The sequence below is a fragment of the Misgurnus anguillicaudatus genome, chromosome 22, assembly GCF_027580225.2.
Source record: "Misgurnus anguillicaudatus chromosome 22, ASM2758022v2, whole genome shotgun sequence".
NCBI classification, from domain to species: Eukaryota; Metazoa; Chordata; class Actinopteri; order Cypriniformes; family Cobitidae; genus Misgurnus; species Misgurnus anguillicaudatus.
In genome coordinates this window covers 47,480,716-47,498,682 of record NC_073358.2, presented here as the reverse complement: position 1 = coordinate 47,498,682, position 17,967 = coordinate 47,480,716, and the positions used below count along the sequence as shown (strand labels likewise).

At 37.4% G+C, this 17,967-nt stretch overlaps 1 protein-coding gene across 2 annotated transcripts in view; it reads right to left on the bottom strand.

Moving 5' to 3' along the window:
* The window catches only part of nos1 (nitric oxide synthase 1 (neuronal)), a 93,197-nt gene that overhangs the window by 10,875 nt on the left and 64,355 nt on the right, over positions 1–17,967 (bottom strand). For both annotated transcript variants that reach the window (XM_055198433.2, XM_073861134.1), the window contains exons 17-27: positions 17,181–17,285; positions 16,894–16,952; positions 14,842–14,958; positions 14,249–14,423; positions 11,392–11,530; positions 10,869–10,947; positions 10,587–10,780; positions 7,567–7,736; positions 6,740–6,950; positions 706–793; positions 509–630 (exon numbers count right to left, since the gene is read on the bottom strand). In XM_055198433.2, coding sequence (XP_055054408.1) covers positions 509–630; positions 706–793; positions 6,740–6,950; positions 7,567–7,736; positions 10,587–10,780; positions 10,869–10,947; positions 11,392–11,530; positions 14,249–14,423; positions 14,842–14,958; positions 16,894–16,952; positions 17,181–17,285 — 1,459 coding nt within the window. The remainder of the gene's footprint in view (positions 1–508; positions 631–705; positions 794–6,739; positions 6,951–7,566; positions 7,737–10,586; positions 10,781–10,868; positions 10,948–11,391; positions 11,531–14,248; positions 14,424–14,841; positions 14,959–16,893; positions 16,953–17,180; positions 17,286–17,967) is intronic.

The window sequence follows — 17,967 nt, the reverse complement described above, 5'->3', positions numbered from 1 at the left end:
TTTAGATATTTTTACTGAAAACAAGACAAAAATACTAATTTTTTTTTCTTGGAAATCATTTTTTGCAGTGTATGGCACCTTTAAAGTTGTCCAAATAAAGTCTTGAGCGACACATATTACTAATGAAAAAATTTGGATATATCTACGGTAGGAATTTCACAAAATATCTACATGGAACATCTTTACTTAATATCATAATGATTTTTGGAGTAAAAATTTATAATTTTGACCCATACAATGCATTGTTGGCTATTGCTACAAATATATCCTTACTTATGCTACTTACTTGTGCAATATCATAATAGTTGTAAAAAAAACAGTAAATTATATAACAAACATACGTTTTGATCGTTGATCATCTTCCACACATCATAGTACAAACATTTGCATTATATATTGCAATATGCACATCTGCAATAATTCGATAGGTTAGTTCGCTGCGACCCTATTAGATTTAATAAATATATAACAAAAATGCACCAAATGTAAATTGATTAAAAAATCATACCTTTATTTTCAATATCGTACAGTCTCTGTTGCCAGAAGCTTCTGAACGGAGCGATTCCTGTGCCCGGGCCAATCAGAATGCAGGGAACCTGGCTGTCTTTTGGCATTCGGAACGAGGGAGCCCTAAAACAGAAAACGCATCCTTTGACGTCCAGGTTAAAAACAGACTTCAATTTAAAAACTGTGTAAGAGCTTTACCCTCTGACAAAGCAGGGCACAGTATCTTCAGTTTCCAGACTGTTGAGCCACGATGAACACACTCCATGATGGATGGGACCCACTCCATCTAACCGGAATAAAACGCATAATCCTTTTACACCCCTTTGACACCGATCTAATGTCTTGCAATATATGACAGTGCGGTGCTGACATCACCATCGCTTCAAATGGACTGAAATTGCTATATTTCAACTGCTAATTACGCCATTACGCACATAATTACATGTTTACAATGCATTTAAAGTGTGGAAGTGAAATGCGAGTGCAGTTTATCTTTAGCGTGTATTAACTAAAAAGGCCTGACAGCGCATGTACTGATTCAGAATTAATTAGATCATTTAATTTAATGCGACTCCCATTTATAATATCAGCTTTTAACGCTTTAACAGAAAGCAAAAGGAGATGTTTGCTAATCTCCTGCTTCTCAGAATTGTCTCCTGAGAAGAAGAACTTAATAAAAGATCAATAACGTCTTAATGTTTGCACAGATTCATGTAATTATATTACAGACATCATTTGATCGTGGAAGAATGTAATGAGACACATATGAGCTTTTAAGCATTGCAATAATTGTCTTTATTTTTACACTGTTTCTGAGGATCATTTTGTGTAGAACACAACGGTCATGTGTTTGATTCCCAATGAACACACATACTGATAGATTAAATGGACATTAAGTTGCTTTAAATAAAACTGCCACTAACTATTATTTTGATTAATTGAATAATACATTTTTTCAACCGATTAGACGAAAAGCTAAACAATTTTTATTACATTTCCCCTCCAGCGTTTTTTTTATAAAAAGTTGCCAGCCAGCGTTGCATTTTTTTTATGATTTTCACAGAAGTTTAATGCCTTCCAAAAAAATTTCTTCTATAAATATATAAACATACAATATATCAAATGAAAGAACAGACCCTCTGCTTTCAAACGAACAAAAACAAACTGGAAAAAAACAGTTTCATCCTATCTTCATGTGTTCTTTTTTGATCAAATATGGGTAGGTTTCTTCAAAAATACAAAATGTTGAACAAAAAGCTGAAATTATTATTGTAAAGGACTTTTGTTAGAGATCAGATTCAAAACGATGAACAAAACATACAATTTTATTGTTTTTGAATCAATGGGTGCTTAAGTGTTTTATAAGTTGGTTAAGAGCGCCACCTAGTGGACAATATCGGAAATATGGATTGCCGTAAAAACTCGTCAGGGAAGCGTCATTGGCACGGAAACATTTTCTCTTAATTGACGAGATAACTCATTAATGGCTTATTTTAATGGCAGGCATGAAAACGGGTCAGGGGTGAAAAAGGTGAGAAGGGCGCTCGAGGGGCGATGTGGCCTCTGATGGGGCCGCGAGGTGGGAGGACCCCCCAGAATAAATATTATGGGCTCATTAGGGAACATGCTGTAACTTAACTTATTTATTCTTCAGGCATGTGAATGGCCAAGGACAAAAAAGAAGGAAGGAACTTAACATCCCTCCACGTGCGCAGAAACAAAATTCCCACCATAACATACATGACCATTATTTCAATTATTATTTTTTTTATTTTTTTATATTTCAATTATTTAATTCTGACGGACAATTTAGGTTTAAAATGTAAACATTTGACTAGTAACATAAACCATATTTAATTAAATGGGTTGATAAATGTGGAAAGCTGTAACAAGTAGAATTCCCTTACTATTTTACATCTGCAATAATTTTATTTTACCATAATCTGACCATCAGTCACAAGGCCATACAATTTTAAGTTGGTTTTGCAATAGGGTGGACCTGAAGGCCTACATCTAATTTAAAATGACTAAATTTTACAATATAGTACTGGTTAAATGAATTACATTATGGTTTTTGAGTCATGGGTTGAATAATTTTCAGATAAGCAAAAAAGTGATGTGGGAAAATAAAATAAGAACAAATCAAGACATTACAAGCATATAAAATAGAAAAGAACAAAGTTACAAATAAAGTAAGATCTAACATTATTGATTAGGTAGAAAAACAGTATCAAATTAACATAACACTGTTTTCATACTATAAATTAAATATAATTAATCTTTTTAAAGCTATAAAAGTGATTTTCCTTTTGTCTTTTGTAGTTTGATTAACATTATGACTCAAACATAAGCATTTCTTATGAGACGAACTGTCCCTTTAACAACGGAGAAGCGATCTATACACTGACACATGATCAACTTCTCACTTATAATACTTTCAGAGACTGTGGTATTACAATATAGTTTGTGCGTATATCTCCTGTCAAGCCAAAAAAAATATGCGTTTGCGTGATTTTTGAGTTTGTGCGCGTATGCACACTGAAAACCGTTCACTTTAGCATCTTTGTCGCTCGAATAGTCTAAAATCGCTTAAATGTTACTGTAAACGGTAAACTTTCTTATAAACTGTATTAGTAACAGTATGCTCTTATTACAGCATTTCATGCAATATTTTGCAGTTTCACCATATTTACATTTAAGTACTAACAGCCGTAGACTAGTAGACCAATGTGTCTTACAAGCGAGGAGTACGTCCATAATTCGTTCCATTCCATTCCAACAAAAATCTTTTAGGTCACTTTGCAGTGTCAGTCTATGTAGATGTTGTTTTAATTGATTGACGCATTAGAATTCTACAATGATAGTTTTACAGCGTTTTGTGTTGACTTTACGTCCCGAAGGCAGTCGCTCTACGCATCTTCAACAAGCTTGTATGACGAAGAACACAGAAATGCGGATGACATCACAGTAGCGCGAGAGCCGTTCGAAAGCAGACTTCCTTATGGCTTCTCGACTCACTCTCGTGATACTTTGACGTCACCTGCCTGCCTGTCGGTTTTTGCAGGGCAGCATGAACTCAAACAAATCTAATGTCTGGGATACATGTTTGGATGACGGCGAAGGGGGCGTCTTCAAACAACGCGCGCATATCCCCCCTCCCCCCCAAAAATGTTTTCTCATCGAATCTACATGATTCACGTGGGTCACCTTTTTTGGATTCAAAACGGCGAATTTCGCCGAAAGGTGAGGGATTTTCATGCCTGTAATGGACTTTAATGGACACCAACACCCAACACCCAACTCAACACGTAACAGTTTTTTTTCAACGGAGTATCAAAGGACTACAAACGCTCCCAAACGAGGCACAAGGATCCAGCGAAACGATTGTCACTTTTGACAAGAAAAACAAAAATATGCTCCTCCAAACCACAACTTTTCGTCTAGGTCCGGTCCAGCACGACCTAACGCAAATGCGTAGTGACGTAGGGAGGTCACGTGTTACATATATAAAACGCAAATTTGCGGACCACTGTAAACAATAAACTGACACAAAGACATTAATTAGTATCAGTTGACATACAACAACGTAGGAACGGTCCTCTTTCAACACACTTGTAAACACTGGGGCGGAGTTTCGCGTTTGTCCTCTGTGACCTCTTGACGTCATGACGTATTGCGTGAGGTCACGGTGGCGCATCACGACCAGATCTAGATGAGAAGTTGTGCTTTAAAAGTGTATATTTATTATTTTTCTTGTCAAAAATGACAATCGTTTCGCCAGGTAAGACCCTTATGCCTCGTTTGGGATTGTTTATAGTAGTCCTTTGGAACTCCGTTGAAAAAACTGTTACGTGTTAAGTATTAAATGTTGGGCTTTATTAAATTCCTTTAGAATGAGAAAAATCCTGCAATGTTTTCCTCAAAAAACTATTTCTTCTCGACTAAACAAAGAAAGACATCAACAATTTGGATGACATGGTGATGAGTAAATTATCTGGATTTTTCTTTTAAGAAAATGGAATATTTCTTTAACTAAATAAAACCAAAAATCAGTATATTTATGTGTTTTTTTATGGTGATGAGCCAGTGTGACCTTTGTGTGACCAGTTTTAACATGGTCTGCATTTCACATACAGTAAGGAAAATAAGTTTTTAAACACCCTGCTATTTTGCAAGTTCTCATACTTAGAAATCATGGAGGGATCTAAAATTGTCATCGTAGGTGTATGTCCACTGTGAGAGACATAATCTAAAAAATCTAAAGAAATCAAAATGTATGATTTTTTTAACAATTTATTTGTATGATACAGCTGCAAATAGGTATTTGAACACCTGAGAAAATCAATGTTAATATTTGGTACAGTAGCCTTTCTTTACAAATTACAGAGCTCAAACGTTTCCTGTAGTTTTTCACCAGGTTTGCACACACTGCAGGAGGGATTTTGGCCCACTCCTCCACACAGATCGTCTCTAGATCAGTCAGGTTTCTGGCCTGTCGCTGAGAAACACGAGTTTGAGCTCCCTCCAAAGATTCTCAATTGGGTTTAGGTCTGGAGACTGGCTAGGTCACGCCAGAACCTTGATATGCTTCTTACAGAGCCACTCCTTGGTTATTCTGGCTGTGTGTTTCGGGTCATTGTCATGTTGGAAGACCCAGCCTCGACTCATCTTCAATGAGGGAAGGAGGTTGTTCCCCAAAATCTCTCAATACATGGCCACGTTAATTCTCTAATTAAAACAGTGAAGTCGCCCTGTCCCATGTGCAGAAAAACACCCCCAAAGTATGATTCTACCACCCCCATGCTTCACAGCAGGGATGGTGTTCTTGGGATGGTACTCATCATTCTTCTTCCTCTAAACACGTTTAGTGGAATTATGACCAAAAAGTTCTTTTTTGGTCTCATCTGACAACATGACTTTCTCCCTTGACTCCTCTGGATCATCCAAATGGTCAACTTAAGACGGGCCTGGACATGTGCTGGTTTAAGCAGGGGAACTTTCCGTGCCATGCATGATTTCAAACCATGACGTCTTGGTGTATTACTAACAGTAATCTTGGAAACGGTGGTCCCAGCTCTTTTCAGGTTATTGACCAGCTCCTCCCGTGTAGTTCTGGGCTGATTTCTCACCTTTCTTAGGATCATTGAGACCCCATGAGGCGAGATCTTGCATGGAGCCCCAATCCGAGGGAGACTGACAGTCATGTTTAGCTTCTTCCATTTTCTAATGATTGCTCCAACAGTGGATCTTTTTTCACCAAGGTGCTTGGCAATTTTCCCTGTAGCCCTTTCCAGCCTTGTGGAGGGGTACATTTTTGTCTCTAGTGTCTTTGGACAGCTTTTTGGTCTTGGCCATGTTAGTAGTTGGATTCTTACTGATTATATGGGGTGGACAGGTGTCTTTATGCAGCTAACAACCTCAAACAGGTGCATCTAATTTAGGATAATAAATGGAGTGGAGGTGGACATTTTAATGGCAGACTAACAGGTCTTTGAGGGTCAGAATTCTAGCTGATAGACAGGTGTTCAAATACTTATTTTGCAGCTGTATCACACAAATAAGTAGTTAAAAAATCATACATTGTGATTTTTTTTAGATTATGTCTCTCACAGTGGACATGCACCTACGATGACAATTTCAGACCCCTCCATGATTTCTAAGTGGTAGATCTTGCAAAATAGCAGGGTGTTCAAATACTTATTTTTCTCATTGTATGTAACGCGTGACCTTTCGACGTGATTACGTTATGCGTTAGGTCGCGCTGGGGCATCACACAGCTAGTGTGGCAAGATGAGAAGTTGTGATTACAAAGAAAGACATCAACATATTGGATGAGATGTAAAGAGTAAATCATCACGATTTTTTCCAAAATATGCATACATAAAACAAGTACGGAGTTGTACTAAACACTCCCTTTGCCATTTGCAGATCAACTAATCGATAATGACATTCCTTGACAATGATCTTCATAATCATTTAGGACTCATTTAACCAATTAGTTAAATGAATTAGTTTATTATTAAGTAGTAAGATAAAAGCATCTGCCAGTTGCATAAAAGTAAAGTTATGATTTCGATACCCAGTAAACACACAGCTTGAATGCACTATAAGTTGCTTTGGATAAAATGCATAAATGTAATGCATAATGTGATTCTAGCAGAAACATCTGAGAATTTAGTCAACTGAGATCCCAAGCATCATAATCCATGAAAAAGCAACTACAGGTTTTTACCTCTGGTGCGGTAGGACACTACAGCCACTGTGAGGTGAATCTCTCCTGGATAAAGGTCTGGAGAGGAGCTGATGGAGTAATATCGTGGCTGTAGGAGGGGGAGTTGCGTCAGAAGAAGGGTGGAGGGGATCTGAAGGGATGGAAACTCCTCAAACACCTCCACTATAGTGGGATTATTGCACCATTTCCACTCCTCATACTCTTGCAAACCCTGAGGAGATTAAAGCAGAATAACTGTGTTAATGTTTTCATTTCATTACAATGAAGTTAACATTACATTTTCATATCTAAAAAACATTAAGAGGCGGCGGCAGGGGTCTGGATATTCATATGCCCCAAGGAACTCGACTGAAAGAACTTTCGCATATCAACGTCCATCTCCTCTCATTAATTTCATTACGATCATTTGAACCAGAAAAGATGACTCACTAACTTAGCGGCCATTTTTAGCAACATTGCGAAAAATTGCACCGAGTGTTTTAGTAGGAGGCGATAAAAGGGAAACATTTCCACGTTTCGAGGACAACTCATGGTGTTGACATCGAGAGGCTTGCGTGAAAGAGAAACAGACATGGGAGGGGGGATAAAAGAGCGAGGGAAGGAAGGGGGTTGATTTTCCACAGTAATAAGTTATCAAACTGAGAAAATTACTGCTGATCGGAGGCGGAAAAGGCAGAGACGCGTGTGGCGATGTGACGCGATCCGTCTCGCATGGGAGAAACGATTGACAGCGGCTTTCTGATCATTATGGCAGCTGATGCAAATAAAAGACTTACATGATGATTATGGAAATGTATAGTATGAAGTGAGCATGCATGCTGTCTTACCTTGCTGAGCACCTCAAGTCTTTTTCTTTGTTTCTCATTGGTAGCTAAAGGAGCAAACTGTTGCAGCAGTACAGGACTGGGCGGCGTGGTTATGTCCAAAAAGTATTTGAATGCCTGATGGATGGTACAGGGTGGGATACGACTCTCATCCGTCCAGTTACTGATCATACCTAGAAAAAAAGAGAAAAGATGAATGTCAAATTTCTTTTGATGATTGGTAAAGTTAACACTTAACAGACTGTTACCAAACTAACAAGTTCAGAGCCTTTAATGATAAAGCCGATTGCATATACTTTCATAATACTTTTGGACTACAAACTGTAAGTGCACTTGAAAGTTTGATGTAAAATCATTTAGATTTATTTATTATTTCTATAGCTTTGAAAGTGTCTTAAATAAAAAAAGCTTTCAGTCTTATGCTGCGTTCAGACCAGCCGCAGTAGAGGCGTCAAGCGTGAGTGATTTCAATGTTAAGTCAAAGTAAAGACGCGTTGACGCGTGTCTGGAGGTCTCGTGTCATGAATGAGGCGTTTAGCGTGGCGCGGTAGATGCGATTCTGCCTCATTCACACATGTAGTTTGCGCGAATTGAGCTTAGCCGCAGCAAACGCGCTAGTTGAAAAATTTGAACTTTGGCGGAAAAATGCAACACGTTAACCAATCAGGAGCTTGCTCTAGTAGTGACATGATTACAGAAAGCAAGCAGAGTCGCAGAAGCCCCTCCCATGACGCGAATTTCCACGTGAATGTCTCGATGACTAGAATTTTACGCGCGAATGAAGCGAGTAAACTCAAAATGTTCAAGCGGCAAACTAGACGCGGTAGACGCGAATTTGATGCCTCAAACGCGTGAAACCACGGTTAGAATGAAATAAATCAATTTCATTTTTTGGATGACCTGTTCCTTTAATCTCCAAGTGTGTAAATGGGGATACAGTTGTTAAAGAGATCGTTCACACAAAAATTTCTCTAATTATTTGTTGTTATGTTGTTACAAACCTGTAAACAAAGTTTCTGTTTTGCTGATCACAATTATCTGTAATCAAGCAGGAAGCAGAGGCACCACTGACATCCATAGTAGGAAAAAAAATACAATGGAAGTCAAAGGTGCCCCAGATCCGCTTGGTTATAACACTGTTTAAAATATCTTCTTTTGTGTTTAGAAGAACAAAGTAATATATACAAGGTTGAATCAATTTGAGGGTGGGAAAATATATAATTTTTTGAGGGGTGAACTACTGTATCTGTTTAAAAAGACAAACCTAAGATTAGACCAATCACAACTGAGTATGCAAATATTACCATTACATTAGTATCAATTTTGAACATCCAAATGTCCATCTGAGATTTTTATTCTTAAATTTTAAGCTATACAATAATTATTAAAACTTATCCTGGTGGAAATTATAGGTACCGTGGTGACTAATAGGTCACATGACTTCAATGACCCTAAAATAGCTCTATGGATGAGGTTACAATGAAACTTGATTCATCATGGTCACCTGAACGCCACATGAACTCAGTGTTCAGAGGAACATGGCATTCTGTACAGCATCTATAAACATGAGGGTCAAATAAAAATACACTTTGATCGAGCTCTCTATTGGGATTAGAGGTCTTCTCGGGTCCAAAGAAATGCACCCGACCCCAAATGAATGAACTCAAATCACTTTTTACCCAAACCCAACATGCATCAATCTTTTATTTTTCTACAAAAAGACCTGACCTGAGACAAACCGGAGAAAATAAGACCCGAGTAGCCGACCCAGTGGCAATTTTTTTTAACCCGACTGGACCCGAATGTAAGCGGCACCAACGTGTGTGCAGTCTGCAGCTCAGCACGCACCAGTCAGATAGAAAGAAACCCCGGTGGCCTCGCAACCAATTTGGCTTCTCCATTTATTTTTATGTGTTATCTGATGACGACGACACTGCTAAAATGTGCATTTAAAATTGATTGACATTATTTATTTATTGATTATTATTATTATTATTATTATTATTATTATTGTTGTTGTTTTTATTATTATTATTATTGATATTACTGTTGCCATTTTTACAAAATATTAATATCATCACCATCCTTTTATATAATATAATATTTGTTGTTGTTAGTATTATTACTATTAATAATAATCATTATTATTATTTATTATTATTGTCAAGTTATTATTATGGGAATTAATAATATTCCTGTAATCATTACAATCCTAAGAATTATCATTGCTATTACTACCATTATTGTACATTCTACTATTATTACATAATATACATATTATAATTGTTATTATTACAAAAATATATATTATTATTCATTTAATTTATTATTTTACTTTATTTTGTTTATTATTATTTTGCTTATTATCATTGCCTCATAACAATTTCATCATCTGTATTATTTAAATGTTTTTATTATTATTTGGCTTCTTATTATTGCTTCATAACAACACCATCATCACAATTGCTGTTTTGTTTTTGTTGTCTGTTTTGTTGTTTAGTGTTCTGCTTAACTGTATGTTGTATGTTTTGCACTTATTATAATAAAAAAAAATGATTGACAGGTCTTCCTAAAAAAAAATTAATATATTGCCAGCCACACAATGTCACAAGCGCTCTTGGTAAACAGAGGAGGGGTTGGAAAAGAACTTGATGCACACACGCAAGTTAGTTTGGGTAGTTGGGTATGTTCGGAAAAAACATATTTATATTAAATTACCCGAGATCCGATGCGGCTAATATTATACACGACCCACTTTTGGACCCGAACCTGCTTGAATCTCAGGTCGGTCCTCGGTTTTCAGATCCAATTGAAACCTTGAAGACCACTAATTGGGATTTGGTTAGTTTGGGATGACAGGTGTGCCACTAGAGATACTTTTTATGTAGATGCTGTTGTTTTATACGATAAAAAAGCTGTTGAGTGACTAAACAAAACCATCTTGGTCTACTGACAATCGTAGTAAATAATTTCTTGTATTTTAAATAATTTTTATGTTTATTTTCATAAGTATTTTGTGTTACCCAATGCCGTGTTTCTCTCCTCTAGAAACTCCACCTTCACGATTTGATTGACAGGTGGCGCGTCTTCCAGTTTGTCAATAAGAGTCGTGACCAGATCTTCATTGTTGCCAGGGAAAACGCCTAAATGGTCGCCGGGCAAGTATTTCAAGCTCTCGTTGTTGTTGGCGTCAAGTCGAATAAATATGGTCAATCGGCTGATAGACAGAATAAATAAAAAGGCATGATAAAGCATTGTTATAGAGAGAATAAATATCACATCTGACAATAGGAACTGAAACATACTTAGACTTGGCACTTTGCAGGTTCTGTCTCTGCAGAAATTTGGCCCCGTAAACTTTCTTCTTATGGATGCTGTAGAGCGCTGAATGTGAACATGAAACGGTTAAAAATGTGCTTAGTGAAAATGGAGCACTTGAAATGCAATTACGCAGCCAAATGAATTTGATTCGCTATAAAGCTGACGATGGAGCTGAGCTCCCATTTCAAGATTATTTTGAGAGGTAAATGCAAAGGCAAAAAGTCTGCGACACAGGGAATGAGACTCGTACACTTTAAATGCTTTGTTTGCACTGACATAAATTGAATAAGCAAGTGTTTACAAGTCTCTTGGCAATGCTAACGCTGCGGTGAGACAAACTGTGTCAACCTAATGAGGCACAAAAATGAAATTCCCTTTAAGAGTCAATTGGTATGCGTCATAAATTTGGATGCAAATAAAAGCGCTTTGTCGTTCACAGGGAAAGTCTTTAGGAATCGCTTAATTTGATAGAAGCTTATTGGCTTTCTGAAATGATGAGAAATGTACCTTGTGTTAGCGTCGGTGCCTCCGCTGTGTATGTCATCCGGAATTTGCTTTTCTTCCAGCTCCGATCGTTGCTAATGAGGGAATCGTTCGCTTTCTCGATGTTAACGTCATCGCCGACGCAGAAAACGTCACATGCAGCCTGTGGGTCAAACAAAGTTTGTGTTAAAAGTTGATGTGAGAATTTAACTAATGGTTTAATAAAGCCAAACTTATACAACTACTTTTTTAGCATGTACGGTATAAGATAAACCAAAAGTGCAGAAGACAAACACTTAGGCCTATTAAATATAAAAATATTCTTTAAAGTTAAAGCGATATTTTGTGATCATTTACACTGCAAAAAACCTTTCTTACTTAGTATTCTTTATTTCAGTAGAAATATCTAAAAATTCTTAAATTAAGATGCATTTACTTGATGAGCAAAGTCTAAGAAAACAAGTCTAGATGTAAAAAAAAACATAAAATTTAAGAGAATTTGTGCTTAAAACATCAAGAAAAGCGCGATAGTTCACGTGCGCACGCAAAACTAAATGCAATAGTTTCACGTGTGCACGCAAAACTAAACGCGATAGTTTTCACAAAGAAATTTATACAGGTTTGTGGCAACGTGAGGGTAAGTACACTGCAAAAAGTGACTTTCTTATTTAGTATTTTTTTCTTGTTTTAAGTACAAATATATAAAAATTTAAATCTTGATCAGCAAACTATCGCGTGCGCACGTGAAACTATCGCGTGCACATGTGAAAATATCGCGTTTAGTTTTGCGTGCGCACGCGATAGTTTCACGTGCACAAGCGATAGTTTGCTGATCAAGATTTTAATTTTTATATATTTATATACAAAAATACTAAATAAGAAAGCCATTTTTTGCAGTGTACTTACCCTCACGTTGCCACAAACCTGTATAAATTTCTTTGTTCTGCTCAACACAAATAAAGATATTTTGAAAATTGTTAATATCCAAACAGATCAGGGGTGCGTTCTCCGATAACGTTGTCTCTTAGCGCGCTAGGAAGACTCTTAAGTTAAACCTTAACTACAGGTATACCTTTCCTACGTGTGTTCTCCGAACTATACCTTAGGATGTTGCTTAAGGTAAACCTTCTTAAGTTCGACCTTAGTGGGTGCTGTCCATGGTGGAGGTGCTGAATAGGTTGATATCGATTGCTCGACAATCAATTATTCACTTCATGTAATAGGTTTTGCTGCGTTATGAGATAGCGGTGTTCTTTATTAAATAAACATTTTAGAAATAGTTCAAGTTCAATTTATTAGGAATATCTGGTAAAAAATATTTCAAATTGCAAACAACTAAATTCAACCTTCTATGTTTTATATCAAACCCGTGCAAAACCCGCAACTTTATTTCCAAACTTATCATGTTTAAACTGCTCCAATTCATCCGCTGTGCCTTGAAAGGATAATTTATATTAGGGGTTCCCAATAAGTGCGTTGCACAGGGGAATAAAGTGGGTTGTGCAAGTACTTGGCTGTGCATTACACTTAAAGTATATAAAAACAAACTGCTGTTGTTCATTAGTTCACGCGTTTATTGTGCTTGGACACTGTATGCACAAGCAGCGCGTTAACAATGCGGATAAAGCTTAATGGACGCATTTCTGGAGCCTGTCTGTCTAAATATAACATATCAAATATTATATAATAGCCTATAAATATATAGTATGATTGCTTTATATTTTAGCTTTGATTAGTTTTAATGTGGAAATTTTGTTGGTAATCAAGTGCACAGCTTATTTTGAATGTTTATAAAGAATATGGCATGCAGTTGCCTCAAAGTTATAAAACATTAAAAAACTTCGAATTAACATTAATAATCATAATTATTTTTTGTAATTTTACCCGATTTATTTCACCAACTTTTTAAATAGTTTCTTAATCCCGTAGCATTTAATAGTTAGCAGTTGATGTCCCTTTGGAAAACATAATTAAAAATCTAACAACCATCAATGTAATGATGTCTAATTATGTAAATGTTTTATTCTTTAAATATAAAAATATTTGCTTAAACACGGAGTGTATTGCATTTTTTTTTACAAATATTTAGTTATATAGACTACAATGTAAGCTTTTATTAAAGTGATGGCCCCTAGTGGAGTCATGTGGGATAAGGTATAGCTAAGAGTGCTCCAGACCAACCTTCCAAACGAACGACTTACAGAAGTGATACTAAACTAAGAACGTTTCGGAAAACACGTATTAGCGATAAGGTACAGCTTAAGGTACAACTTAAGAACGACGTAGCGTTAAGGTAGTTTCGGAGAACGCAGCCCTGGGGCACTTCCATAGTATTATTTTTTCCTACTTTGGAAGGTAATGGTACTGAGCTGTGGAGGGGACCTTTGCGAAAAATTACAAATAAAAGACTTTCTGCAAACGCAAATTTTTTTTCGCAAGGTAACCTCCACCGCTTTGTACAATGGTGCCCCAGATCTGCTTGGTTACAAACATTCTTGTGAGGGTGAGTAAATGATGACAATTTTTATATTTTGGTGAACTATCCCTTTAACTGCAGTAGATAGTGTACTTAATGCACTGATAACAGTCTAGTTCATGTTTCACAAAACAATTCAAATATATGACTACAGTTGACTAAAAAATGTATAAGAACGACTCAATTGCTTAACTGCCCCTATTTTTGTCAATTAAAACTATGTTATATGACAAAGTCAATATAATGTTACGTCAACAAACAATTTTTTCGGAACAGGTAAGGTTTCATATTTTACAGTCACTTGCGTAAGTCCTCGGATGATAAACAACGTTGTCTATAAAAATCTGCAAATGTAAATGACTCGCAACCAAGAGACTGTATGCCGCTGCTCGCTTAGGCCGGTACCTTGAAGACCTTTCTGGCCCACGTTCTGAAAGATTCCTCCTGGCCGCAGAGTTCGTCTCCTTCGCCCATGCGGAGGATTCGTTCCCCACCAAGTTCTTCGAATAGCGTGTCCACTGCGTGGGCAAATGCACAGAAGTGTGGGTATGCCCGTGAGCCAAGGCCAAATACTGAGAATCTGCAAAAACAAGTGCGCAAAATACTTGAAACTCACAAACACAAACAAAGAGCACACCGCACGCAGAACCAAACGTATTGAAAGTGTGGGATGGATCGGACCGCAGGCCAGAGGCTGTGAGCTTTGATCTTAAAACTATGAAGACTATACAGGATGAAATTCAAGGACAGAGAAAACGGTTGAAGACAAACAGGTATGCACGGTCATCAACGCCAAGCTCACAAGTCAAATCTGACACGGAGAGGAGAGTCTTCAAGTGTGAAATTTCTTTTGATTGCTTTCGGATGGGATTTCTTTTCACACTGAACTACTTACAGATGGTTGTTTTCTGCCCTTTCTCTGTTCACTTTCATGAATTTTAAGTTGAAACACAGCTATACACTCATAACACACATTTACACACGAACAAAGATATTACCTGACATTGGCAAGGGGTCCGGTGCTCTCAAAGTTAGCTTTGGGTTCAGGTTCATCGCTGGAAGATTTGCGAGTATCGGAGTACGAAGAGACGCTGTTAAAACGCACCTTGTACGTCCTAAAGAGAGAAAAAGACATTTTAAATATTTTATGATTACCTTGTGTGTGTACAGGTTGGGCTTTTTGAGGGACACTTTTTTTATAAATGTGACCCTGGACCACAAAACAAGTCATAAGCTGCACAGGTATATTTGTAACAATAGCTAAAAATACATTGTATGGGTCAAAATTAATTTATGCCCAAAATCAATAAATCAAGATATTAAAATTCAGTTTTTTTTGTAAATGTCCTACCATAAATATATAAAAAATGTATTAATCATTAGTAATATGTGTTGCCATTATATATATGGCAACACATATTACTAATGATCAATACATTTTTGATATATTTATATATATAAACACACAGTCACCTAAAGGATTATTAGGAACACCATACTAATACTGTGTTGGACCCGCTTTTGCCTTCAGAACTGGCTTAATTCTACGTGGCATTGATTCAAAAAGTTGCTGAAAGCATTCTGTAGAAATGTTGGCCCATATTGATAGGATAGCATCTTGCAGTTGATGGAGATTTGTGGGATGCACATTCAGGGCACGAAGATCCCATTCCACCACATCCCAAAGATGCTCTATTGGGTTGAGATCTGGTGACTGTGGGGGCCATTTTAGTACAGTGAACTCATTGTCATGTTCAAGAAACCAATTTGAAATGATTCGAGCTTTGTGACATGGTGAATTATCCTGCTGGAAGTAGCCATCAGAGGATGAGTACATGGTGGCCATAAAGGGGTGGACATGGCCAGAAACAATGCTCAGGTAGGCCGTGGCATTTAAACAGTGACCAATTGGCACTAAGGGGTCTAAAGTGTGCCAAGAAAACATGCCCACACCATTACACCACCACCACCAGCCTGCACAGTGGTAACAAGGCATGATGGATGCATGTTCTCATTCTGTTTACGCCAAATTCTGACTCTACCATCTGAATGTCTCAACAGAAATCGAGACTCATCAGACCAGGCAACATTTTTCCAGCTCGTGCAAATTGTAGACTCTTTTTCCTATTTGTAGTGGAGATGAGTGGTACCTGGTGGGGTCTTCTGCTGTTGTAGCCCATCCGCCTCAAGGTTGTGCGTGTTGTGGCTTCACAAATGCTTTGCTGCATACCTCGGTTGTATCGAGTGGTTATTTCAGTCAAAGTTGCTCTTCTATCAGCTTGAATCAGTCATTCAGGTCATTCTCCTCTGACCTCTAGCATCAACAAGGCATTTTCGCCCACAGGACTGCCACATACTGGATGTTTTTACCTTTTCACACCATTCTTTGTAAACCCTAGAAATGGTTGTGCGTGAAAATCCCAGTAACTGAGCAGATTGTGAAATACTCAGACCGGCCCGTCTGGCACCAACAACCATGCCACACTCAAAATTGCTTAAATCACCTTTCTTTCCCATTCTGACATTCAGTTTGGAGTTCAGGAGATTGTCTTGACCAGGACCACACCCCTAAATGCATTAAAGCAACTGCTATGTGATTGGTTGATTAGCATTGAATTGCATTAATGAGAAATTGAACAGGTGTTCCTAATAGTCCTTTAGGTGAGTGTATATGTACATACCATACATCAATGGAAAGGTTATTTATTCAGCTTTCAGATGGGGTATACATCTAAATGTAAGAAATGTACCCTCATGGTTATGTGGTACACATCAAATACCAACTCTGAAGAGGTCGGTCATCAATATATGAAAGGCTCAAAAGGTCAATATATTGTATGCGTATGTAGGCTACGCATGTATGAATTTACCTGTTGCGTGTGTGATTTAAGCATATTGAAAAAGGGAAGAGATGCAAGTGTTTGTGTGTGTGTCTGTTGCATACATGTCAGTTTGTGTAGGTGTCAGCAGAGGACACTGAAAAAAATTAATTATGGGAAAGCAGATGGGTAGGAGGAAGGGTACTCGCTTGCGTCTCAACGCTCACTCACTTTCTGTCCTCCACACTTGTTGTAGGATGTCGCATTTCCATCAGCGCTGCACCAAATTTCTGCAAAGCACAAAAGTGAGAAAGAGATAAAGAGTTTGTGGACCTTCCCACGCTAGTTTAACATCACAAAATCATCCAGGATTGACATTTAAGCATAATGCAGCTCCTCTATCGTATGTGTGAAGTCCTTGGGCTGTAAAGTCAATACTTATCTGCTTTAGAGGAAACAATATCATTTATTTAAACCCATGCTCATAAATATGTAACATAAGTAAAATAGCACCTCACCTCTCCATTTTCAGGCGGATCGCCATTGCCGAACGTACTGGTTACCACTAACACAAGGGTCTCGTGTTCAAGATCAACAGTGTCGTATTCATCCATAGACATCACCTGGAGGAAAACAAAACATTGCACTGTATGTGATTTATTTATTTTTTTAACAATTTTTGGTTTAAAGGATTAGTCCATTTTCTTAAAAGAAAAATCCAGATAATTTACTCACCACCATGTCATCCAAAATGTTGATGTCTTTCTTTGTTCAGTGGAGAAGAAATTATGTTTTTTGAGGTAAACATTGCAGGATTTTTCTCATTTTAATGGACTTTAATAGAGCCCAACATTTAATACTTAACTCAACACTTAACAGTTTTTTTTCAACGGAGTTTCAAAGGACTATAAACAATCCCAAACGAGGCATCAGGGTCTTATCTAGCAAAACGATTGTCATTTTTGACAAGAAAAATAAAAAATATGTGCTTTTAAACCACAACTTCTCGTCTAGGTCCGGTCCAGCGCGACCTAACGTAAATGCGTAGTGACGTAGGGAGGTCACGTGTTACATATAAAACGCACATTTGCGGACCATTTTAAACAATAAACTGCCACAAAGACATTAATTAGTATCATTCGACATACAACAACGTAGGAACGGTCCTCTTTCAAGACGCTTGTAAACACTGGGGCGGAGTTTCGCGTTCGTCATGTGACCTCTTGATGTCATAACGTATTGCGTGGGGTCAGCTAGCGCATGACGACCGGATCTAAACGAGAAGTTGTGCTTTAAAAGTGGATA